At 44.6% G+C, this 24,923-nt stretch overlaps 2 protein-coding genes and 1 long non-coding RNA gene across 3 annotated transcripts in view; 2 read left to right on the top strand and 1 right to left on the bottom strand.

The window, feature by feature from the left end:
* RNF185 (ring finger protein 185) overlaps positions 1-13,745 on the top strand; it is a 35,019-nt gene extending 21,274 nt beyond the window's left edge. The window contains exons 2-7 of the mRNA XM_077761576.1: positions 820-1,041; positions 3,593-3,611; positions 5,278-5,390; positions 6,789-6,843; positions 9,237-9,354; positions 11,244-13,745. Coding sequence (XP_077617702.1) covers positions 866-1,041; positions 3,593-3,611; positions 5,278-5,390; positions 6,789-6,843; positions 9,237-9,354; positions 11,244-11,341 — 579 coding nt within the window. The 5' untranslated portion in view covers positions 820-865 and the 3' untranslated portion in view covers positions 11,342-13,745. The remainder of the gene's footprint in view (positions 1-819; positions 1,042-3,592; positions 3,612-5,277; positions 5,391-6,788; positions 6,844-9,236; positions 9,355-11,243) is intronic.
* Positions 10,942-17,868, bottom strand: LOC144229518 (uncharacterized). Its single transcript, XR_013334513.1, has 3 exons — positions 17,636-17,868; positions 16,716-16,856; positions 10,942-11,636 (listed from the first exon to the last, which is right to left on the bottom strand). It is a non-coding gene; the product is annotated as an uncharacterized LOC144229518 (long non-coding RNA).
* Positions 17,869-17,985: 117 nt separating this feature from the next.
* LIMK2 (LIM domain kinase 2) overlaps positions 17,986-24,923 on the top strand; it is a 59,895-nt gene continuing 52,957 nt past the window's right edge. Inside the window, exon 1 of the mRNA XM_077761574.1 lies at positions 17,986-18,094. Within this exon, the coding sequence (XP_077617700.1) occupies positions 18,079-18,094 (16 nt within the window). The 5' untranslated portion in view covers positions 17,986-18,078. The remainder of the gene's footprint in view (positions 18,095-24,923) is intronic.

Raw genomic sequence — 24,923 nt, 5'->3', positions numbered from 1 at the left:
TCTTTCTAGGAGAGAGAGAGAGAGACAGCGTGAGCAGGGGAGGGTCAGAGAGAGAGGGAGACCCAGAATCCGAAGCAGGCTCCAGGCTCTGAGCCAGCAGTCAGCACAGAGCCCGACGCGGGGCTCGAACCCACGAACCGCGAGATCATGACCTAAGCGAAAGTCGGACGCTTAACCGACTAAGCCACCCAGGCGCCCCATAAGCTTCTTCTTTAAATGCATTACATCTTAAAGAGTTGATAGATTTAGACCAAATAAAGTAGATGGTATTTTAACCCAACAGAAGGCAGAATGCAAAAGATTGCAGTTTGGAAGACATTGGCTGAATGGCCTTTCTGGTTCTTCTTAACTTCCTGACCTTTCACAGTTACACTTATATTCTGACATATACCAATTACAACTTTCTGGCCTAACCAGATTCAGCCGCCAATATAGATGCAGTCCAAAGTTAGAGGACAGCCTGTGCACATTCAGTTTTATTGAGCATATATTCATTACCTGGATTGGTTTTCCTGGAAGAATGTAAGTACATGTGAGAAAAGGTCTCAGTTCCTCTGGAGAACCATCTGGATGGAGGATGCTATGTATTTGTGCAGTGTGTTTGTGTGGTACATTCTGGGCTCTGTTCATGAAAGTTTCTGAATCATTGTTCTCTGGGTAGTGCCCTGTAAGTGTCATCCTGTGTAGCATCTGCCAAGTCTGTTTAGGGGGTTCAGTCATAATCTGAACTTCAAACCTGAGAGAAGATGGGGGTATTGCTATGGAGGCTGGGGAGAGTGGGTGGTAGAAATGGGCAATCAAGGACTCTCTGCCTTTCAGGATTTTCCTGGGGAGAATCTTCACTAAGAGTTTCTGACAGCTAAGGATGGCAAGCAAGGGGCCCTCGGCCTCTGCATCCCCTGAGAACTCCACTGCAGGGGGGCCCAGCGGTAGCAGCAATGGTGCTGGTGAGAGTGGAGGGCAGGACAGCACCTTCGAGTGCAACATCTGCCTGGACACAGCCAAGGACGCCGTCATCAGCCTTTGTGGCCACCTCTTCTGGTCAGTATCCTTGCCACCACCCCAGAAGACACACTGCTAAGTTTAGAAAGCTTGTGGCCCTGGGGAGCTTTGGAACAGGGGTTTTGCACCCACTTTGGATCTCTTGATACAATCAGGCCCAAGAAGCAGGAGGCCTGGGTTCTTATCCCATTTCTGTTGCTGATGAGCTAAGTGGGCTTGGGCAAATCATGTCCCAACTCTGGACTCTGTACCCCCACTTCTAAAATGAAAACACTCACCAGTTAGTGGGCAGTTACTATGTGCCACTTGCTGTGCTAAGCAAAGAGGCAGTATGTACAATGGTTATGAGCAGGGACTCAGTAGAACCAGACTTCCTTGTTCTGAATCCTGAGTCTGCCACTTCCCTACTGGATGACCTTGGGCAAGGTGCTTACACGTGCTCTGTCTCATTTTAGAGGGTTGTTTGTGAGCATCAAATGACTCTAAATACATAAAAATCTTAGAAGAGCACATGCCACACAGTAAATACTATGTTATTAGTGATGATCCTAATAATTGTTGCTGTATTTTATCTATATCAAAATGAAGTGACAGGGTTAGTTTCATTCTGGCCTCCATCATTATAGAAGCTCCTCCTGGCTCTGAGATTCAGGGTAAATATTGAGATTTTATTCTTCTCTCTTGGGTTTGAGCCCAACCTGGAGGGGTGAGTTGGGGTAACTGGAGGGGTAAGAATGCCAGATAAGGCAAAGAATATGTCCCCTCCCCAAGGCATGCATTTTCTAGGGATGGACATATACACTCTTGGATATGAGACCTTGAGACCCCAAGGCTGCTGTATACCTCAGATAGCACCCTGGATAGGAGGCTGGGAAGTGCTAGGAAACAAGAGTGGGGGAGGATTGGACCAGCTTATCAAACCCAGATTTGATTGAGGACATAAAGCTGTGGGATGTTTTTGAGCAGGAAAGTGGTATGAAGAAAAGGACATCTAAGCAGTATTTATTTAAGGGAGTTTAAGTTGGCAGCAGTGACAAAGATAAATTTATTGGTGAATAAATAGAATGGGGCAGATTTTGTTCTCGTGGCTCTTGCCCTAATCATTAAGTTTTATTCAGAAACTATTGTCTCCTGGAAATTAGAGATTCTCTGGGGTATCATGTAACCAGGACTTGACATGAGTGTCATAATTAAATGAGGGTACCATTGGAAAGAAACAGACTCTAAAATGAAACAGATGTTTCCAGTTAGAGTGGTTTGCCCCTGAGCAAATCTACCAGCCTCTCTGTACTTTAGTTTCCTCATCTGTAAAATGGAGAGATGATCGTACTTTGTCATAGGTTAATATGACCCTCCAGTACCATTAACAAATGAAAAGCTAGCCAGCCTCAGCCTGGCACACAATAGTTGCTTAATAAATGGAAGTGATCACCATCTTTGTTATAATTCTGAACTTTCCCCTAAAGGAAAGTTACCTTCACTTCTTCTTCCCTTTGAGGGAAGCTGCCAGTGGAGATCTGCCATTATTTGGGGTGCCTTAGACTCAGTTTGGAATGATACTGCAAGGTTAATATGGGAGTCAGATGTCAGGTGTGTCTGTTACCTCCAGGAAAATAGCATATCTGGATTGTGAGGCTAAACTGGTTGAGGAACTGGGAAAGGAATTATCCTCTGAGTCCAAATTTTACTCAGCTATGTTTTATGAGGGACAGAAACCACGTCCACATTTTCCACTGTCCTGGCTTATAGGTGTGCAGTGGATATCTGTTAGTTGGATGAATGAATCAAGAGAGAAAAAGTGAAAAATCTGGAGTTAGAATAACTTTTCCTTCAATTCTGTAAAAACATTTTTTTTTCACCTAGTGCTGGTGATAGAATAGTCAGGAGACTTACTTTTTAGTCCCTGGTGCCACAGTCAAGTCTTTTCATGTTTCAGAGTTTGATTTCGTCATTTGAAAAATGAGAGACTGGACAGCAATTCATTGTAATGCAACTCATTCAGCTGAAGGTAGCCCTTTTTGCCAAGTAGCATCCCCATCCTTTTCATTACTTAAAGATGTTTTTATAGTAGACTTGAATTTTTGAGCTACATCCTGCCAGCAGAGCATTCAAGGTTGAGGACGGCCTGAAGATTTTGTTAAACTGGATTTAGAGTCATACATTGTGAGTCTTAGGTGCACATGTATGTATGAGAATGCCCCCATGAATTTTCTTCTGCACAAAAGGTTTTTAGCTTTTATTGGATTCCTTCAGAGGCCACAATTCCTCAAAGGTTTACTTGTAGAGAAGCTGGGTCTGGGATGGTCTGGGACCTGGAGGTCCTTCACAAGTAGGATACAAAGGGTAGAGATGGGGGTCTTGTCTCTATTGCATCATTTTTTCCTGTGATTTTAGCCCAATCTTTTCTAATTTCTGATACTAGTGATTCCCCACAGATGTTCAGTGGGATTGCAGTACTGCACAGTTCCACCCTGTTTTCCCATTTTTAAACTGCTCCCACCCTCAGTGTCTCTGCTAATGAAAGCATTTTTCTCCTTTTACCCCCACTCTCTTTCTCCTTGATGACTGATTGCCCTGGGGACCCTGGCAGTTGGCCGTGTTTACATCAGGTAAGATGCATTTCATTTTACTTTGTCTTTCATCAGCTGTGGTTGCACAAGACACCCCTAGTCTCAGGAGACTACTGTCAGAAGCTGCAATCGTCCCTGTTTGTGGGTTCATTTGCTTGCTTTACCCCCAACCCTCTCTATACACCTGCCTACTGATTAGTCCTTGGTGAAACAAGGGGTCACTGTAGTACCTGGGATGGTCCTGACTCTGTACTGATGGGCTTTGTGGCCTTAACAGGCCACCACCTCTCTGGCTCACAATTTTCCATCTGTAGATTGGGTTGGATTTGATAGTATGTTAGGTTTTTATTTTTTAGTTTCTGCCTATACAGAAAGAATCTCCTACATATCAACTATGAAAATGTTAGAAAGGGAGAAATTTTTTTTTGTCTCAACAGAGAGCTTTTGTGAGAGGGGAAAAATCTGTTTTCCTAGCTTCAGATGATTATGAAAACCAGTTAGTAAGTATTCAACAGCCACATGCTTGGTGAGAGAGAGCTGAGCCTGGCATTTACAACTGGCTGTGAATGATTACTGTGAGCTGACCATCCCCATGGTTGTTGGCAGAAGAACCCCACAATAGTAGGTGGCTTAGGAACATTGGAGGAGGACAGAAGTCCCAGACCTCTAGAGCCTCAGAATCCAGGCAGGAGGAAGAAGCAGGGGAAACGAGAGGGATTCCCACTATGTTATGAGCTGTGCATTCTGACTCCAGTGGAACCTAGTAGAACATGTCTGTTGTAAATTTATAAAGAGCACATAACACATAAGTTTTAAAGCTTTCAACAGTAAGATAAAGTAAGTAGGCTATAAAATCACTAAATGCTGCTTTCTCCTTGGCCCTGAAATCTTAGATTCACATTTATATAATAAACTTTGTATCATTGGGTCTAAAGATATAATGTCTAAGATGTCGAAAGATCATGTTCTAAGATAAATGCTGAGAAAATATATGTGTATTAAATTAATGGTTGCAAAGACACTACAGATAATATGTATTTATTATTTTTATTTTGTTTTAGAGAAGGTTAAGCAAAATGCTTTATATCTAATGAAAGAGCCTGGGAAACCCAAAACAGAATTCTAGTGTTTTTAGTATTGAAAGAAATAGTTGAATGCAAAAATCAATGAAAGTATGCAAAAAACAGCAAATTTAGATAATAAGCAAAGTCTGTCCTTTAGCACATAGTAAATCACCAGAAAATGGCCAACTTGTGTCCAGATGCTGATGTGTGGGATACAGACTTGTTCAGGAAATGCTGTAAAAATGAGAAATCACAGAAAGAAAAATTTCCTTTCTACGCTTGGTCTATTGAGGAAGGCAGAGATTTTAAAGCTTGATATACCAGCGGGGTCAGTCAGACCCCTTGTCACAACTCCAGGCTTGCAGTTCCTTCCTGATGTGTTGCTGGGAGCCAGTAGAGATCATGATGCATGAGGAAGCCTGCTTAATTTATGATGGTGTTTAAAAGCAATTTTGATTTCACCACTGGTAAATATTTATTGAGTGCCAGGAGTAGGAATCAGGAGTTGGGCTCTTTGGAGTATTCCCTGCTGGTGCTGGTATTTCCAGTTTGAGGCCTTTGGTCTGTGTTGTTCTGCTGACCCTGACTGATCTGTAGTGGGCTTTTTAAGCCATTCATGCATTTTTCTTTCCCGATTGCAGTGGTTGGAGACCAGACCTAACAGACAGGTGTGTCCAGTTTGCAAAGCTGGCATCAGCCGAGATAAGGTCATCCCCCTCTATGGCAGGGGCAGCACTGGGCAGCAGGACCCCAGGTGAGACCTCTTACACCCATTCCTTCCTTTGGACATGAATTCTCTTCTATTCAGCACCTTCTCACCCAACCTTTTATTTAGTACTTACAGACTCAGTTTTGAGGCAATTGGGAGCTGGGTGAGAGTCCGCCAGGAAGGGAGGAAGCCAAGTTGCCACTCACTGGGCTGTAATACATTGAGCATCTGCAGAGGGCAGACAGTGTGCTAGGCAGCGCACAAGGTATCACAATTGTAAGTGTGCAGAGTGCTGTGAAGTAGCAGCTTTGGAAGCAGGGTGTCCAGCAGGAGAGTTTGCAAGGAGGGGGTTGTTGCAGCAGTGATACATAAAGTACATAAGGGAGGAGGGGACAGGAGGTCTGGGAAGCTTTGAGGTTTGAAGTGTGTGTGTGTCTGTCTTTCTACAAAAGTCTGGCACATGTGTACACACACATGTATGTACTCACACACCCCTGAAGCTACCCAGCAGTATCTTTTACCTTCTCTTAACCCACTTCACTCCAGCATACCCTGTTCCTAGATATACTAGACCTCTCTTAAAGGAACTTACCTTTTCACATTCATGAACCTTTGTATTTGTTTCCCCTTTGCCTCTTTTGCCCTCCCCAGGCCTGCTCAACACCCTCCTCCTCAACTAAATTCTGTCCATCTTTAATGAGCAGCCCTGAAGTTACCCCCTACTTGAAGTGGCCCTTCTTCCCCACATTAGGTGCTCTCATCCGTGCTTCTACTCTAGGTAGTTGATACCTCTGTTCAAGAAGTCCCTTCCCATGCTGTATTGTGATTGGTGTATCTCTCTTTAACATAAACGCCTGAAGAGTAGAATTTGTCATAGGCTTAGTATTGATCATGTTCTGCCTAGTGCCTAATGGGTAACAAGCCCTCAGTCTAGTATTTTGGGGATGAATGATGGAAAGGGGCTAAAAACCCAGAAGCAAAAAGCATAGTGTAGAGTGCTTACCAAGGAATAATGGGAGGTAAAGCTGAAGTTAATAGGGGCAGATCAGAGAGACCTAAATCTCAGCCCTCTGTGTTGACAGGCCATTCTCTGTTTCATTTTGGATTTGAGATTTTTAACATCCATGACCCCCATATCACACAGGTCCAGAGAGGGTGTCTGGCTAGCATTCATAACCAGTCTGAGCCAGGCTCTCTGTGAAACGAATAGGCTGTAGTGCAATATGGTGAACATTTTATAGATGAATTTTCTCCCTGGCTTTCTATACAGTTGAAAAAAACCATTGCAAGTAGAACGAAGGTTAGGATTCGGTTTAATTTGGCATAAGTTCATATACTGGGCACAGTGGAACCTACCCTGTTGGTAAAGAGCTCCCGCTCCACTCAAGGAACAGCTGTAAACATTTTATTTATAATATTTATTTTACAATATTTCTGTTTCAGAGAGAAGACCCCTCCCCGTCCTCAAGGACAGAGGCCAGAGCCAGAGAACAGAGGGGTGAGGAACATTCTAGGAGAATTCTCTAGAAATGAGTTCAAGGCTTTAGAAGTTTCCATCTTGGCCCTATACTTTTTCTCCTTGCTTATAAAAGTAAAGGAAAGCTTGGGGCACCTGGGTGGCTCAGAAGCTAGAGAGAGGGAGACACAGAATCCAAAGCAGGCTGACTCTCAGAGCCTGACCCGGGGCTGGAACTCATGAACTGCAAGATCATGACCTGAACCTGAAGATGTATGCCAACTGACTGAGCCACCCAGGCGCCCCTAAAGAAATTTTAAAAGCGAAATATTTATTCACACTACCAGAATCCCAAACAAGTATATTTTCATTTTTCTAGATTAAAATATTAAAAGAAAAATTTTGAGGGAAAATACTTATCTATATCTTGTCCACGTACTGGCATACTGTCCTGAGCATACTTGTGACCATAGTGTTCAGTTCTGTCTGATAATTTGGTCATAAGAGTTTTTCATTTCTCCATAAGAATTAAGGGCATAGGTTGTTGGATATATTGATCTAGCACTACCCCTTGACTATAAGGTGATATCACTTTAACCTTCCCAGGCTTTCTCTCAGCAGAACATTGGCTCCTAACCTTAGGAAGCCAGAGGCCCTGGCCTTAATGACTGTTGTTCACACCTCCAAGCATATACAAGCACCCACAAGCCACCAGTGAGGCTTATTGCCTATTTTGACCTGAGAACATATACCCACCAAATGTGAGGACTTAGAGAATTATATAGATGTTGCTTAAAAGGAAAACCAAAAGGTCAGTCTTCAGGATTGCTCTCAATGAAGTGGTAGTTCCTGATGAAACAGTTGCACCTTTCTGGGTAAGGCAGCCTCGGTCCCAGGAGCCCTCAGACTCCACCATACTGGGTCTGAATAGGAGGCATTTCTGCACTGAGGTGGTGGAAAACTGGTTGTTTTTCATCTCTGTAGGTTTGTTCTGTTTGTTATCTGCTGTTAGGTTTTATAGGTAGTGCTGCCCAGCAAGAAGTTTGGAGCTGGATGCCAGGCTGCTCAGTATGGGATAAGGAACAGACATTTCATGACTTGCAAAAGATTCACAAATGAAGGGGCCAGTCAGCTCTTTGTGGAGAGCAGTTGACCCAGCAAATTTTCTTCTTCTTATTTTTTAATCATTTGTTCTAAGGATCTACCCAGAGATGTGGGGGAGGAGAGAAATTTTTTGTAAGATATGCACAGTAATTAAGAGGGGTTTTCAGTTCATATTGACCTAGTTTCCGATCTAAACTCTACCTCTTTTACTAGCTGTGCAACCTTGGTCAAGGTAAAAAAATAAGTTACTTATTCACAGTGCTGTAATTTCTGCTGAATCTTTCTTTTTTTTTATGTTTGTTTATTTTTGAGAGAGAAAGACAGCAAAAGCAGGGGAGGGGCAGAGAGAGAGGGAGACACAGAATACAAAGCAGGCTCCCGGCTCTGATCTGTCAGCACAGAGCCTGATGTGGGGCTCTAACTCACAAGCCGTGAGATCATGACCTGAGCCAAAGTCATATGCTTAACCAACTGAGCCACCCAGGTGCCCTTTTCATTTGAAAGACAATGCAGTATAGAACACATTATGGGGGGAAAGCTGAAGATGATACACTAAACTGCTAACAGTGTTTATTGGAGAGAGCATGGCCTTGAAATGGTGAAGAGGAGGCCTCTGGCTTTCTATGTCAGCTATTCCTCTAATGTGTAAGTTTCTTATAACAAGCATATATACTTTCGTAATCAGGAAAAATTAAAGTGTTTTACATTTTTAAAAATTCTTTATAAAAATATTAAAAGAAAATTTTGAGGGAATATACTTGTATCTTGTTCACATACCTACATGTCATCATGTACTTGTGACTATAGTGTTCAGTTTTCTCTGATAACTTGGTCACAAGAGCTTTTCTGTGTTGCTGCACTGTTAGCATAATGGTCTTTAGAGAGCATGTATCAAGATTTTGATCTTGACCTCCATTGTTGGTTAATTAGGGTTCCACTTTTTTGCTATTACCAATAATGTGGGTGTACAGGTTGTTCCCAATTTTGCTGTTAAAAGCATGTAGAAATTTTTACTGACTAGTGTTGGATTCTGGGGGAAAAACTGGTGCTCTAAGAACCCTGACTTGCATAAGCAGATTATTTTACTTTGGGACAGGACCAGTCCTTTCTGGCATTCACAACTCCTTGGCTGGGACTCCTTGAAGGCTAGCAGGACCAAGGTTCCTCTGCTTCCTCTGCCTTGGGGTCTAGATGGGAGGAAAAGATGCCACCCCCCTTGAAAACAGGTAGCAGAGAATAGGGAGGAGAGGCAGGTTCCACCTGCAGGTGACTTGTTTGACAGGTGCAGGAGAAATGTACTTGTTCTTCTGAATTGCATTTCTTCTATACAGGGATTTCAGGGATTTGGATTTGGAGATGGTGGCTTCCAGATGTCTTTTGGAATTGGGGCATTTCCCTTTGGGATATTTGCCACAGCATTTAATATAAATGATGGACGGCCTCCTCCAGGTAAGACCCTATTTCCTTGGTAATCCTGCTTGAAGCCTCCTAAGAATTCATTAGTATGTAGATTACAGATAAGTGTCACTGCTTGGAAGATCAGGCTTTTCAAAATGTGAACTCTTTCCAGATTCTGGTAGTCATAATGATATTACACACTCGCCAAATATTAGGCATGTTCAAAGTACTTGCCATCACAAACCCAGTAGATCTTCACCACAAGTCTGTGGGATGGGTGGGTGTACAATTAGCTAGCTGTGTTTTACAAATCAGAAAATGCCCCGTGTGTTTCCCAAGACATACTCTGTGCCTATAAAAGAATGAAATAATACCCAGGATACCTAGCTGAAGAAAAGCCTAGTCCTATGCATGTACATGTATCCCCCACTTTGACCATTTGGGGGCAGGGAAGAGTGAGGCAACCCACCAGGATTCAGGGACTCTCTATTCTTTGGCATCTCTATCCAGCTTCCCTCAGGATACACATAGGGCTGGTCCCAAGTCTCATCCCTTTGATAACCCTTTCTGGGTCTGTTACCTGCCACTACCTTTCTCTCTCCAGCCAGCTTAAAGGTACCAGATGCATCCCATGTAGAACTGGGCAGCAAGGTGGGTACCCTGTACTTTACACCAGGGCCAAGATCCTTACCATGGAATCTGAAAAAGTGCTGAAGTTGGTTGAGCTCTGCTTATACTTATTGGAGCCTCATGTGTGATGGGCTCAGTGTATTTGCAGAAGGAGCCAGTGTGTGTTTCCTGGCCAGAGCTTATGCTCTTAAGGACAGAAACCTACTCCTGGGTCATCTCAGTTTTCTTTGGCCTTTACCCTGGTGCTTGGCATATAGCAGACAATCAGTAAGTCTTTGTTGACTGCCTGCCTGCATGAATCATCAGAGTACCTGTTTGGGGAATAGTATAGCACCAAGAGATCTTGGAATGCCCTTCCATACCTCCTCCACCTCAAAGGTTTCTCAAAGGAAGACGACCACACAGGACAGGATGTGTTCTTCCTGAAGGAAGGACAGGGCCCTGCAGAGGCAGCAAGATCCTGCTTAGCAGCTTGTTTCCCTTCTTCCTGGTCCAGGGCTCAACCTGGGTTCCTCAGTTAACGAGAGCTCTACAGCCAGACTGGACACTGGATCACTCTATCCCCATGCTACAATCAGTTTTTCTTTATCATGTTTGATATGTTTGCCCATACTTGATTCAGATTTTCTTACACTCTCTCCCCCAAAGTCTGGACAGGGAGCTCTACCTAGCTTTTCTCAAAGCAGGGAGGAGTAGAAGCCCAGTTCTGGCCCTAGTTTGCTGTGTGATGGAAGAGACAAGTCATTTTGCCTTGTCTGTCCCCTGGTTCTCTCCTCTGGAAAAGGAAGGCACTGTATGTGGGGCTAACACCCCTCCATGCTCAGTAGTGCCAGAATCCAGGCAGCATGCAGAGAGGCTGAGAGCATGACTGGGGCTTTGCCACTAACTTGTGAACCTTGTGATCTTGGGCAGGTCACCTCATACCTGTGCTTCAGTTTCTATACACAAAATGGGAATAATAATACCCACCAAGCAATAGCGTGTGTACAAAACACTTAGGACACAGAAGAGGCTTAACAGCAGCTTTTCTTTTATTATTTCCTTGTAAGAGCTTCCTGTTTTATTTACATCTGCAGGCCAGACTCTCTTAGGATAAATTGGAGACCTTATCCTCATTGTTATATTATTTCACTTATCTTCATAATTTCAGTTTTGTTTTACCTGATGTTATTTGGGGTTTGGAAATCTTTTTAGTGTATAGAGTTATGTTGTAAAGAGATGAAGATTGAGGTTTTCAATTCTGGCCCGAATGGGCAGTGCGCACAGCTGCAGTGTTCTGACAGCCTCTCTTCTCCCTCCTGTCTCTCCAGCTGTCCCTGGAACACCCCAGTATGTGGATGAGCAGTTCCTGTCACGCCTCTTCCTGTTTGTCGCTCTGGTGATCATGTTCTGGCTGTTGATTGCCTAATGCTGGGCTCCCAGCCTATATCCATGGCAGGGCCTCTGGACTGGTAACATGCCACACCTACTCTTGATGTTTGGCTCCCTGCCTAATCCTGACCCTTGGAATTGGTGGGGTCGGTAACGCATCAAGGAGTTTTGCTTCTTCATCAGAGCTTTGGGACTCAAGACCAGTTGTCAAAGACTCTGGAGTATGGCCACTGCTGTAAACATCCTGCTGTAACCTCAGTCTTTGGCATTGAGTCATCTCTCATGAGTTACACCATGAAGTCCTGTTCCAGCTAGCTCAGCAGGTCCTGACTCTGCATAGAGGAGAGGCAGGAAAAAGAAATTGTCAGTACAATTTCACCTGAGTTTAATATTACAAAAACAAAGGGATGAACCAAATAGAAACTTTTTTTCATCTCTTTAAATACCCTTTGGTAAGTGGCTTCCAAAAATCAGTGGGACTCCCCATATAGTGAGGCTCCAGCCGGTGTTGCTCTGTCCTGTTTCCTCCTCTTTCTCAGAAGAAATGCAAGAAATTGCTGTCCTATAAAGATCATAATTGCAACAGCTAAAGCTGGAGTGACTTCATGAATTCACCAGAGAGCCAAAGATCTTTTATTGGCTCTGGGCCATGTTCAGTCTCTTTGGCTCTAGAGAGTGGCTTGAATGACGTCCTGGTTTCCTGGAGTAGATTATCCCCAGAGACATGTGGCTTCACTCACAGATTTCTCATCCTCTTCCCCCAAAAATATACGCATCTGCGCCTCTCTGCCAGAGGACACACAGCCGAGACTGCTGCTGAAGCCAGGACTGACCACGAATTAGGAAAGACCTGCCAGCGGGACTCTGGTGGGATTCAGAGCTCTGATGCAGGAATAACTGAACATGCAGCCCTTTCCCCAAGGCTATGAAAGCTTTGGGTGCATCCTCTCAAACCCACCCAAAGGGAACTAGGGGCTTTGCCAAGTCAGCACATATTGAAGACCATCTTCCCAGAAGCCAAATTGTCCTTTATGAAGAGGCAGGAGTGGAGAGACCTGCATATGACCCTAATTTTGGTATGGCTTGGTGGATACCCCTGAAAACTCCTTGTATGTGTGCTAAAACCAGGGAAGCATGCAGTTGAGCAGGCAACCCCTGATGATTTTTAAAGCCAGGCAGCAGGGCCTAGGGAGCCTCAGCATGATGACATGGTGTGGTTTTCCCCAGGAAATTTCCAGGGGAACCATTTTCCCAAGACCTTGACTGATTTTTCCAGTTCACAGACTTTTTCCTCAGAATCCGATTGAGGGAGTGGTTCCAGGCAGGAGGACAGTTCATTTGTGGAAAGGTTCTCACTCTCCTGGTCTGGTCTTTTCCTAGAAAGCCAGTGTCTTGCAGGAGATCCCAGGGGTCAAGGAAGATGGACTTCCTCTGGGGGCCTCTCTGTCACTTTACCAGTCCCCATTGCTCCTGGCTCACCCCCAGCCATAGCCAACGAGTGGTAGAAAGCCCCACCCAGTGCTTTTCTCCAGATGTGGCTCTGCGTAGCATGTGGAAACCAAGACCCTGAGGAAGATGGGGGAAGTCCTCTCATTTCCACAGCCCCCACCCCTTCCCTTCTGTACTTGTCAATGCCAGAGTTCAGTGTTTAATCAGACAAAACGTAAGTATTGAAAAGGTGGTTCATTTGCCTAATCCATTTGGTAGGACTAAGCTACCAGCTCTACAGTGTCCCTGATGGATTTTAAACATTCTTGGGACACCCACTCGAGTGCTTTTTTTTAATCACCTCCTGGAAGTCCCAAAAGTCAGAGGGACCCCACCTTCTCAGCACAAGTGAATTGGTGGGATCTCTCAGTGAAGTAGCCCCACCTAGTGGTGAGAGAGAGAGAGAGAGAGAGAGAGAGAGAGAGAGAGAGAGAGAGGACTTCAGACAGATGGGCCCAACAGAAAAAGGTTTCCAGAAGAAAGGTTAAAAAAGAAAGGGTTGTGGGTAGGAAAACAAATCATTGAGGCTCTTTGACGAAGTAGAGTGAGCCTAGGAGAATTCCACCAGCAAAGGCATCCCGGGAACCTGTGAGCAAAGCCAGGTTGGCCATGTGCCCTTTGATTTTGAACCTTCTAGGCCCCCCACACCCTCCACTAGGAGCTGGGGCAGGAGAGACAACTTGGGACTGCTGGCTCAGCCCCAACAGGAAATCCCCTTCCCACCACCCCTCTGCAGGCTCACCACCTTGCCCCTATGCCAAGGCAGTTTTCTTTTCTTTTGTGTGTTTTCTATGTTGGGGTCCAACCCCCTCCTGCTACCTTTGTGGATTAGGACCAGGTCCCAACCACAGTCAGAAAATGACACCATGTACAGTGGCACACCTTGACCAGTCACTAATTTTCACTGTTGTGAAAGTGATTTGATTTAGAATTAAACAAATGGTTTTACATAATCGTGAGCTGTGGACTTGTGTGTGTAATGGGGGGGGGGGAAGCATGGGTTGGGGAGTAGTCACATTGGTTTGGCCTCTGAGAAACACTTCTGCATACATGGAAATGTCACATTGAGGAGCAGTCTTCAGGAAGTCATCAATAATTAGAGATGAGAAGCACAGGTTAGAGGCCTGGCTGCATACACAGTCCTGCCCAAGGTATAACCTGTCTGACAGCCCTAGTCCTGACAAGTGTATGGAATTCCTAAGTTTGTAGGCTACCACAGTGGGGCTTAGCTTGTGGACAGTCAGAACCTTGAGGACACTCACAGGTTATTCACATGTTCTGCAACAGGGCAGGTGGGACCCCAGCCAAGCCCTCTACCTGGAGCAGTGGATGTATGTCACCCTGAGGTTCCTCAGTAGCAGAGTATGAGATGGAAAATAGTGAGGTTACAAACCTAGCCTAGCCTCAGGCTCCCCAGCACACTAGAGCTACAAGGTCATCCCTCAGAAAAGGTCTCTTTTCTCCCTCTCTTCCACTTTGGCCTAAGAGTTAATCAAGTTGAATAGCACTAAGATATGGTAGGAAATGCAAAGATCAGAGATCTCCAAGAATTCATAAGCCCAATAAGGAATGGAAAACAAAGCATACACTGAAGTAGAATACGACAGTAAAACTTCTACGTTACCAATGACCCAAACCCAATAAACATCAGCTCCTGTCCAATCCTGTTTCATCCCCACCCTCACACTGCTCCCTCTCTCTTGCCTGGACTATTTTGAAGCAAATCCTAGTCCTGTGCCATCTATTAAGTATTTCAAATATGCATCTCAAGGATTTCCAAAAACAACCAAAATACTATTTTATGTACTTGAAAAAGCTAATGATTTCTTAATGTCCTCATATATCCAATCATTGCTCAAATCTTCCTAGTTGTCTCAACTTTTTTGTTTAGTTTCTTGCATTAACATCCAAATCAGATTAAGTCTGATATTACATCCATATGTTCCTCTTTTCTTACTCTTGCAGTTTATCTGGTTTGTTGTTTTTTTTTAATTTAATGTTTATCTTTGAGAGCAAGACAGAGTGCAAGCAGGGGAGGATCAGAGAGATAGGGAGACATAGAATCAGAAGCAGGCTCCAGGTTCCAAGCTGTCAACACAGAGCCCAAAGCACGGCTCAAACCCACAAACCATAAAATCATGACCTGAGACAAAGTTGGCTGCTTAACCAACTGAGCCACCCAGGCACCCCACAGTTTATCTGTTAATCCAGTTCATTTGTCCTACTGAGTTTCCCACAGCTTCAGTTTTGCTATATGCATCACTGGTGTTAATAAGCTCTTCTTGTATTTCCCGTAAATTGGTTTGTTAAATCCAGAAGCTTGACCAGGTTCAGGCTTGGTTTTTTTTTGGTAAGACAGTATAATAAATGGTACTATATACCTCTTGTTGCATCATTTCAGGAGGCACATGATGCCTGGTAGTCCCTTTTTGTGATGTTAGCAGCCCTACTGATCATGGTCTAAAAGAGAATTTTCTGCCATGATAGAGATGTTCTCTATTTGCACTGTCCAACAGTAACCACTAGGCACATGTACAAGCACATGAAATGTGGCCAGTGGACTGAGGAACTTAATTTTCAGTTCTATTTCATTTTAACTTAAATAGCCACATGCGGCTAATGGCTATAGTATCAGACAATACAGATTTAGATTAATTCACAGGGGTTGCAAAATGATATAATTGAAGATAATGTGTTAAGCATTTAGAAACAAGAATAGGTAGAAAAGGGCAACAAAATTACAGAGAACATGGAAGAGAATGGCAGAGTGGTAAAAGGGAAGAATGTATTCAGGGAAAAGGAGAAAAGGCTGCAAAGTGAGATGTAGTTCACTCATGAGGGCCTGGTTTGGCCTTTATTTTGTTGGCAACAGGGAACTATTGAAGGTTTTTGAGCAGCGAGGAGACAGACACATAATTCTGGAGGATTAATCAGTTCCTCTTAGATAGGACTGATTCCAGGAGTGAAGAGACTAGAGGCCAAAGATAGGCTCAATTTGATGAAAGTGGAAATGACAATGGGAAGGTCTGGCTGGGAATCAGTAGACCTGTTCCCTCAGAATGGCAAAGTCTGGTGGTTTTCAGTGTCCAGGTTCTCAGTTCTATAGGTCCAAAGAGTTGATTGTGAGTCAGTCAGGATTTGGCCTTAGGGACTGACCAAGCTATGGTGGGGTAATCAAACTGAACAGGTGACTTGGGAGCTAGAAACCCAAGAGTTTTCTGTCCTTCAGATGTCCCCCTTGGAGTTCACAAGTGATCTTGGAATATTCTTTGGGACCAAACTGGAAAGATATCTCTTGGTTACACATTTCTATAGATTGCTATTTTCTTTCTTTACATTTCAATTAGCATTTCTCAAGAGCTACCTAAACTTACCTGGAAGGAATTTGGAGGAGTTAGTTATCCCCCTACTCCCTGCTAGTGAACACCATGAGGCTGGAGGTGGGAAAGAAGTGAAAAGAGAGAGGGTAAGGAGAAAGAAGAGACAGGCCTGGGTGCCTTGCTGGGGGCGGGGGGGGCAAAGGAGAGGGAAGACAAACAGGGGTGTTGGTTCCAAGGCTGCCAGTGCCTGTGTGCCTGGGAAAATACAGCTTTACTTCTTTGCATGTGCAGGATGAATAAAATCTGTGCTCCCTTTTTGCCTACCATGAGGTGGCTTGTCAGAGTCCCCTGAATCCCTGTCACTTTAATTAAACACATAATCCTGTAGTTGCTATAATCAGACCAAAAATTTCTCAGTAACTAAAGCCAACCGCTGGAGGGTTCCCAGGAATTACCGGAAGTCAAGCACATCCCCTCCCCCACCCCTCAACATTTTCTCAATACTCTGGACTTCAGGAGCCACCTGCCACACCCAGAGGAGAAACATCTGACCTGCTTCCGGTTTGGATACACAGGGCAGGAAGAAAAGAGAATTGTGCTCACCTTTGCTTATTGGAGCACTGGGACCAGCCAGCAGCAGGGTTGAACTTTTTCTTGAGTGGGGGCGTCATGATCCATTTCCTTGGGCCCCATCCCTGCCTCTTCCTGGTCATTTGGACACTTTTTCCATGACGGAAATCCAGTCTAAGGAAATGACAGTTGCTAAACACCCATCACAAGAGAATCAGACGGGAAGGACTGCAGGGTCCCGCTAATGTAGCCCCCCTTTGTCACATGGGGGGGGTCCCGCCAATTCCCTCCCAAACCCAGTGAAGGGAAGTGGTTGGTTCTCAAGGCCCCTCAGCCAGCTAGCAGCTCCCAGGAACCAGCCTGCTGTTCTAAGTCCTTGTCCAGGGCTCTCTCCTCCGCAAAGAGGAGCCAGCAGGGCAAATCCAGTCTGCAAATGTGTTTGTTCCCTTGGAACATGGCATTTTTAGAATTTCTGGATGTTACCAATTTAAAAAGTGGGAAAATTCACCTAAATACTTGGAGTTTTGGCTTATCTTGAAAAATTGGAAGATCTGGTGTGCTGCATTTATTTATGTATCTATTTGGCCTCAATAAGGATCTGTCCCTAGAATGCTGGTTGTACCACCTTCGCACCTTCTTTGACCTAGAGATTATCTACTCATAGTGGCACAGATAAATGGCTTCTTTGAGGTGGAAGCCTAAGAAAATTCCACTCTCAATCCCTAAAGTTATTTGTGGAGTAGTTTCTCCATATTCATATTATTTTTTTTAAAGAGTTTTAAGCAATCTCTACACCCAACATGGAACTCGAATTTACAACCCCAAGATCAAGAGTGGAATGCTCTAATGACTGAGTCAGCCAGGCACCCCTCCATATTCATATTCTTGGTCTCAAACAGTCTACTGGAAAGAGCTTTTGTCTGGGAGTTAGGAGACCTGGGTTCCCATCTCACCTCTGCTCCTAGTGAGCTAAGCCATTTCGAGGTAGTAGAACTTGTTCCCTCGGGTCCTCATCTGCCCCCCTCTGTAAAATGGGCTGAGGGTCTTCTGTTGAGGCCTCCAAGGAGTCCTGGGGACTCTGCTGACAAGCCACCTCAGGGCCGCCGACAATCACCCGTACCAGCTCCAGCACTCAACAAACGGCGGAGCTGTCTCTGGGAGGCGCCAGGGCCCCCACAGAGCCTTACTCAGGGGGCGTGGCCTGGCGTCGGCGGGGCGGGGCGTCGGCGGGCGGGCCCCTGTGCCAGGTGCGGTTTGGTCCTCCCCGGGCGCCGTAGGCGGTGCATCCAGCTTGCGCCCGGGGCCGAGGTGCTCCCGCGCCTGAGGCGGCTGTGAGAGCTGAGGGGAGTTGTCGTGGTCCCCACCATTTCCTCCCCATTTCCGTGTCCCCGGGACGATGGCCGCGCAGGCGGGTAAGGAAAGGCTGCGCCGTTCTGTTCCGCCGTTATCTCGGAAGCCCGGGCCCAAGGCGCCTGAGGGGAGCTGGCAGTCTCGGGAGGTTCGGGCTGAGTGGACCCTAGTGGATCCCGGCTCCTTAGCAGGAGAATTGAGGGAGTGAGCACACAACGCTCCACGAGAACTCGGAGGTTGTGGGGCTTTGGGAATTGAGGGGTTGGAGACAGAAGGATGCGAGGGGCATGCGGGTTGGGCTGCGAGGATTGAGGTCCCTGGAGGAAGGGTTGCTGGCTCTGTGAGAGAGCCAGCTTTTTTTTTGTGTGTGTGTGTGTGTGTGTGGATCTGGTGGCCGCAGGTCTCCAGATGAAAACTCTTTCTAACGGGGCGCCTGAGTGGCGCAGTCGGTTAAGCCTCCGACTCTGGGTTTTGGCTCAGGTCATGATCTCACGGTTGGGGAGTTTGAGACCCGCTTTGAGCTCTGCCCTGAGAGTGCGAGCCTGTTTGGGATTCTCTCTGTCTCTCTCTTTCTCTCTCTCCCCCCACCTTTCAACAAAAAAATCAAAACTTTTTTATTTNCAGGTCTCCAGATGAAAACTCTTTCTAACGGGGCGCCTGAGTGGCGCAGTCGGTTAAGCCTCCGACTCTGGGTTTTGGCTCAGGTCATGATCTCACGGTTGGGGAGTTTGAGACCCGCTTTGAGCTCTGCCCTGAGAGTGCGAGCCTGTTTGGGATTCTCTCTGTCTCTCTCTTTCTCTCTCTCCCCCCCCCCTTTCAACAAAAAAATAAAAACTTTTTTAGAAATAAAATTCTTTCTAAGAAAGCTGGGAGCCTAAATTCCCTTGGAGTGAGGGTTATATGAAACATGGAGAGTGCGGGATCCTCAGGGTTTGGGCCAGTTATATGGAGATGGAGTTACCCAGGGTTCTGGGTTTTCTGTGAGAAATGAAGGATAGTTGTGACTTCTGACCGGATCCAAGGCCTCTCACGGGTATCTTGCTGGTTATGATCTTAGGCAGATCTTAGGGCTCTTTACAGGAAACTGGGAGTGCAGGCTCCCTTGGGGTTTAGGATATGGATTAGGGGTTAGGGAAAGAATGGAGCATTCTTCCTGGGGAAGGTAGGCTCCTTCGGGTTCTGGACCCTCCATGGAAGCTGGGTTCTCCCTTGGCCTCTCTGAGACAAGATAGGAATGTGGCCAAACACCTCTTAGAACGAAGAGTTGTCCGAGGGTGAAGGATAGCTTTAGAGTTAGATTAGCTGGACCTACAGTCCCCTCTCAGTCACCTCACACACTACCCTGCAGCTTCCTGCCCTCCTGGCCTGTCCTGCACTAGGATTTTCTGTTGCCTCTGTTTCCCAGCCACCTGTGTGGGTGACCCAGCCTCTAGGTCGACCAGGGTCAGCATCCAGAAGCTTTCTAGAGGTGACAGAAGGGAATGGTGGAGGAGGGAGGCTGTCTTGGATATCTGCCCCCACTTCCTGGCTTTCAGCCTGTGGACAGTCACTTCCTCCATCCTGAATACAAGGACCAGGCCACCAATGGGTCATTTCCTTACCATGGAAGCATGAGATTTTTCTCTTCATTCTGGATAATAGGCTTCTGGNACAGAATCCGAAGCAGGCTCCAGGTTCTGAGCTGTCAGCACAGAGCCCGACATAGGGCTTGAACCCACAAACCCACAAACCGTGAGATCATGACCTGAGCTAAACTCAGACGCTCACCCGACAGAGCCACCCAGGTGCCCCATCCAGTGACTTTTTCTAACCTCCATGTATGTAAGTTCCCTGTCTTGAACCTTGATTCTCAGAAACTTGTAAAAGATCTTAGAATGCAGTAGTGTTTATTAGATTTTTTCTAATAAAAAACCAAAAAGCTTTCTAGAGGCATTAAAGTGTCTAGGGGCATTAGTTTAGACATTTGTCCATAGAATATTTGTTGGATACTTTTGTGCTTATGCAAGCACTGAGTAGTATAATGATGAACAAAATGGATATAGTTCTTGCCTTTGTGGTGGATACAGCCCTAGAGACTGTTAGTAAATAATTGAGGTAATAATAGAGATAAATGCTATAATAAAACAATGGAAGTAAATGCTGTTAAGAGTACACCAGGGGTGAGGAGAGTAGGAAGAAGATGCTTTTCCTTTAAAAAGCAAGTTTAGGGGCACCTGGGTGGCTCAGTTAACTGAGTGTCCGACTTCGGCTCAGGTCATGATCTCACAGTTTGTGGGTTTGAGCCCTGCATCGGATTCTGTACTGACAGTTCAGAGCCTGGAGCCTGTTTCAGATTCTGTGTGTGTGTCTCTCTCTGCCCCTCCCCTGCTCATGCTCTGTCTCTCTCTGTCTCAAAAATAAACTATATAAAAAAATTTTTTTAATAAAAAGCAAGTTTAGAAAGCTGATCCTTAAGGATAAGTAGAAAGTAGTCCAGCAAAGGAGGGGAAAAGAACATTCCAGGTAGATAGAGCAGCATAAAAAGGTGTCTTTGAAGAACTGAAAATAGGCCAATATGCCTTTTTTTAAGGATGGGGAGACTAAAGCTCAGAAATGACCTGTTCAAGGCTGTACAGCCAAATAAATGGCGGTGATCAGAATTCATATTTTCCAACTTCAAAGTTAGTGCTTTATCCTCTCACAAACACCAGAATCCTTTATTATCACAAACATCAGAATGAGGTTGTCCTGTGGAGTCAGAAGGAAGTGGGGCTTAAACTTTTACTTATTCTGTCTAAACTGTTCCAAGACAACTCAGATTCCTGTGTAACAGGAGAATCAACAACAAAGAAACCAAATATTTACTGAGTACTGTGATGTCTAAGACACTGGGCTGGGCCAAGTTTTACCTCTTATAAATTTTAACAGATGCTAGAGCCAGGAGAGACTTGCTAATGTTACTCTCTTTGTTTTATATGAAGAAACTGAGGCCCAGGGAGAAAAATGGATTTGTCTAGGGTTGCTCAATTAATGGTAGAGCCAGGACTAGCCTAGGATTTCTCCTCCAGTCCTCTTTCCGATATTCCAGGCTACTTGAGACATAGCACATAATAAATCCAAATAAATATTTGTGGAAATGAATAATATGTGGTTTGTGCCTTTGAGAAATTCACTGTCTATTGAGAGTAATTAAGAAAAAAAAATGGGCAAATTGGGAGAAATTATTAGAAGGCCTGTATGTGATAACATTATGGAATTTAAAAGTGTTGGAGAACTGTATTCATACATCCATTCCACAAATGTATATTGAGTTGATACTTCTAGGCCCTGGGGGATACAGCAGGAAACAAAACAGACCAAATCCCTTCCCTAACAGAGTATGTGTTTTTGTTTTTGTTTTTAGTATTTCTTTACTTTGGGGAGAGTGGGAATGGTGGAAAAGAGCAGAGAGAAAACGGGACAGAGGATCCAAAGCAGGCTGTGACAGGCTGACAGCAGCGAGCCCAGTGTGGGGCTCTAACTCACTAACGGAACTGTGAGATTACAATCTGAGCTGAAGTCAGACTCTCAACCAACTAAGCCACCAACATACCCCTCAGAGTGTGTGTTCTGATGGAAGAGATAGACAATATGTAAACGTTATGAATATCAAACATCAGGGATAAATGCTCTGAAGAGAATAAAGTAGGATAAAGTCATAGGAATAGTTGGAGGTCAGGGAAGGGAAGCCTCCCTGGTTAATGACATCTAAGCAGAAAAATGAAGGAAGGGAATAAGCCATTTGGATATCTGGGGGAATAACATTTCAGGCAGAGGGAATAAAAGGGAATGAGCAAAGGCCCTAAGCCAGGAATGTGCTTGGCATGTTTGAAGAACAGCAAAGTGTCCAGGGTGGCTACCAGATTTGGTCAGGAAATGCTTCTAGGAGATAAAATTTGAGAAGTCTTAGGTAGATTAAAAGTGGTGGGAGGTGAGGGTGCAGTATGATATCCTGGTAGGGAAGAAACTGTGGAAGTAGGATGCATAGCTGGGCAAGTTTCAGGGTTTTCACAAGGGATGGTGAATTGATACGGGTGATAAAGGCAAGAATGCAGAAATGGAGAAGTTGTAGAAAGTGAAAAATAAAGTGAGAGGGTAGGGAAAGCCAGACTGTGGAGGGTTTAATGCTAGACTTGTGGAATTTTTCAGACTACAGTAGACCATAGTAAAGTTTAGAGGCAGAGAACATCATGATATGTGTGTTTTGTTTTTAAACTATCAATCTGGCATTGGTGGGCATATGGATTGGACAAGGATGAGCAAGGCACCAACGTAGGGGTAGGTACAGTGGACCCTGAGCTGAAGTGTTAGTGATAGGAATGAGGAAGAAGGCACTGACCACAGGAATTACCTCATGTTGGGCAGGGCAGGGCAGAGTGACTTGGATGGCCCTGGTTGTGGGATGGATGGAGGAAGCAAGTTAGGGTCCAAGAGGACCACAAAGTTTAAAGCTGAATAGAAATGCATCGTATTCAAGGGGCTGTATTAGGCTTTCCACATCTTGGTGGGTTTTCTACGTCTTCTGGAGACTGGCCTGATTCCCAGGGCAGGGCTAGCTTCTGATCAGTGCAACCTGGAAAGGCTAGGGTTCAGGCCATATTAGGAAGGGATACGGGATCAGTTTGGCATTTCAGTGAGAGGACCTGGAGCTCTAACATTCTCTTACAAGTCTATCTTCCTTCTTACTCTTGACCTTAGTTTATATAGTAGCAAGAATTAGACTCTTTTACCTATTAATCTATACCCAACAGTAGCTAGAACATGAAACCATTGCCTTGTTCTCTTAGAATATTCCTTAAGCATCCACCCTGGCATTCTATTGTCAGGTCTTTCTACCTGTAATTTCCTTTTTCTAGGGAAAAACTTTAAATATAAAGACATAGACTTTGGAGTTAGCAGACCTGTGGTCTAAACCTAGCTCTAATACTTGTTAATTGAGCATTTCAGTTTCCTCTTCATAAAATGGGAGCAATAATAATCCTTCAATACTAGTCTTCATCTTATAGGATCTTTATATTTGATTAATTCATATTTGCATAGTGCTTAGAACACCACCAGGCACATTATAAGGACTCAGAGTGGTTGGTTTTTTTGTCTTATCTTTGACAATGAGCAGAGAACTACTGTTTGGGAATGTATTAATTGGTTAACCAGTTCTCTGATAAGAAAATGCCTTCCCCAAGATAAGAAAATGCCTATTCATTCACAGCTAAGTAGACTTACGGTTGGAAATGAGAACCTGAGTGCTCGAAAGGCACAGGAACCATCTGTCTCACTTGTTTCTCTATCAAGTATCTTATTACTCTACTAAGTTTGCCCTGCTCCTAGCACCTGCTTTGTCCCTCTCTGACATGTGTTTTTTCTGTACACATCCTTGTCTCTCACACCCGCATGAGTACTCACCAAGGGCCCCAGAAGTTCATGACCTAGTCTTTGTCTTGCACTTGGGTCCATAGAAAACATTTGCTGAATTTTTTTTGAAAATGTTACCTTCAGCATTTTAGAGGTTAGTGTAATTCAACTCAACCTTTTTCCTTGCCAACCCCCTAGATATACATGAAAGAAAGAAGAAAAGTTTTCAGCTGCCAACTAAGTGCCAAGCACTGCAGGAGGTATTTTCATATACATTAAGTTATTTCTCTTAATCCTCTTGGAAATCCTGCAAGGTATAGGTGGTTATCCCCTTTTTAAAGATTAAGGGAAATAAATTCAGAGAGGTTAAATAATTTGCCCAAGGACACAGAACCAGGTTTCACACCAGGTTACTTCAGCTCTTCTCCTTGACCCTTATAAAGTTTTCCTAATAAACTAAAGGGCAGATGGGAACAACAGCAAGAATCAACCTTCTGAGTTGTCTCTGTGTGTGCCTTAACCTGCAAAATGAGAGGCCCCTCGTTTGGTGTCACCAACTCAGAGCTAGAAGGAATAATTTGATCCCTCTTCTTATAAAAGAAGAATCTAAGGTTCAGAGAAGTCCAGAACCTCCTTTAAAAATCATCTAATCTTTCTTCCATAGACACTCCCCTTGGTAATATTTGGAAGCTAGTACGGAGGAAAACCCTTTGGGATATAGGGGAGAGTATCTAGAGGAATGTTAATCATACTGTTGGTCTTGTTGGTACTCACTTCATTAAAGTGTGATCTTTTCTTTCTTGGCTGCTCACCACCAGTTACTGCCCTGCCCCTCTGCTTCCTGCTTTATCCTGGAACAAGTAGGATATATAAACCTGACCTGCCAGTTCCCAGGGAGGCACAGCAGTTACCATCCTTGTTTTATGCTGCACTGAATTGGCTGGATTTTGTTCCTGGTTCTCATTGTCTAGTGGAACATGAGAAGCATCAAAGATTTTTCTCAAATGAAAGGATAGGATCTCTGCATGTTGGTTCAGGCTAGGCTTTATGTTCTCATGAGCTTTCAGTGCCTGGAAATTTCTCACCACTTTGAAGTCTGAAAAGGACTAGTTTCAGAAACCCAGCTCTTAGACCAAGATTAAGGTGAATGTTAGTGTCTTGTGGGAAATGTACTGGCTCTGAGCTGGAGTACCAGGCTGAGCCCGTCCACTGAATAACTGTGTAGTCTTAAGCAAGTCCTAACTTGTCTAAGGCTTCATACAATAATAAAAAATGCATCTGGTCTGGTAGTTTCAGAACTTGGGTTTGAGCCCCTCTTGGACCAGCTTTCTGATAGTTAGGCAGCTTGAGTGTCCTTCTTCAAGCCCATTTTTCATTCAGAAAAATGAAAGGATTGGACCAGAGTAGATGATTTTTAAATGCCCTTCCAGCCTTACCATCCTGTCATCCTAGTGGCTGCCCCAGTGAATTCAGATTATTTGAGGATCACATCACCAGTTATTAAGTTGGGGGAGAGAAGCA

Source organism: Crocuta crocuta, unplaced genomic scaffold, assembly GCF_008692635.1.
Source record: "Crocuta crocuta isolate KB4526 unplaced genomic scaffold, BGI_CrCroc_1.0 scaffold348, whole genome shotgun sequence".
NCBI lineage: Eukaryota > Metazoa > Chordata > Mammalia > Carnivora > Hyaenidae > Crocuta > Crocuta crocuta.
Note: the sequence above shows the minus strand (reverse complement) of the source record. Positions and strands in the feature narration are given on the sequence as shown.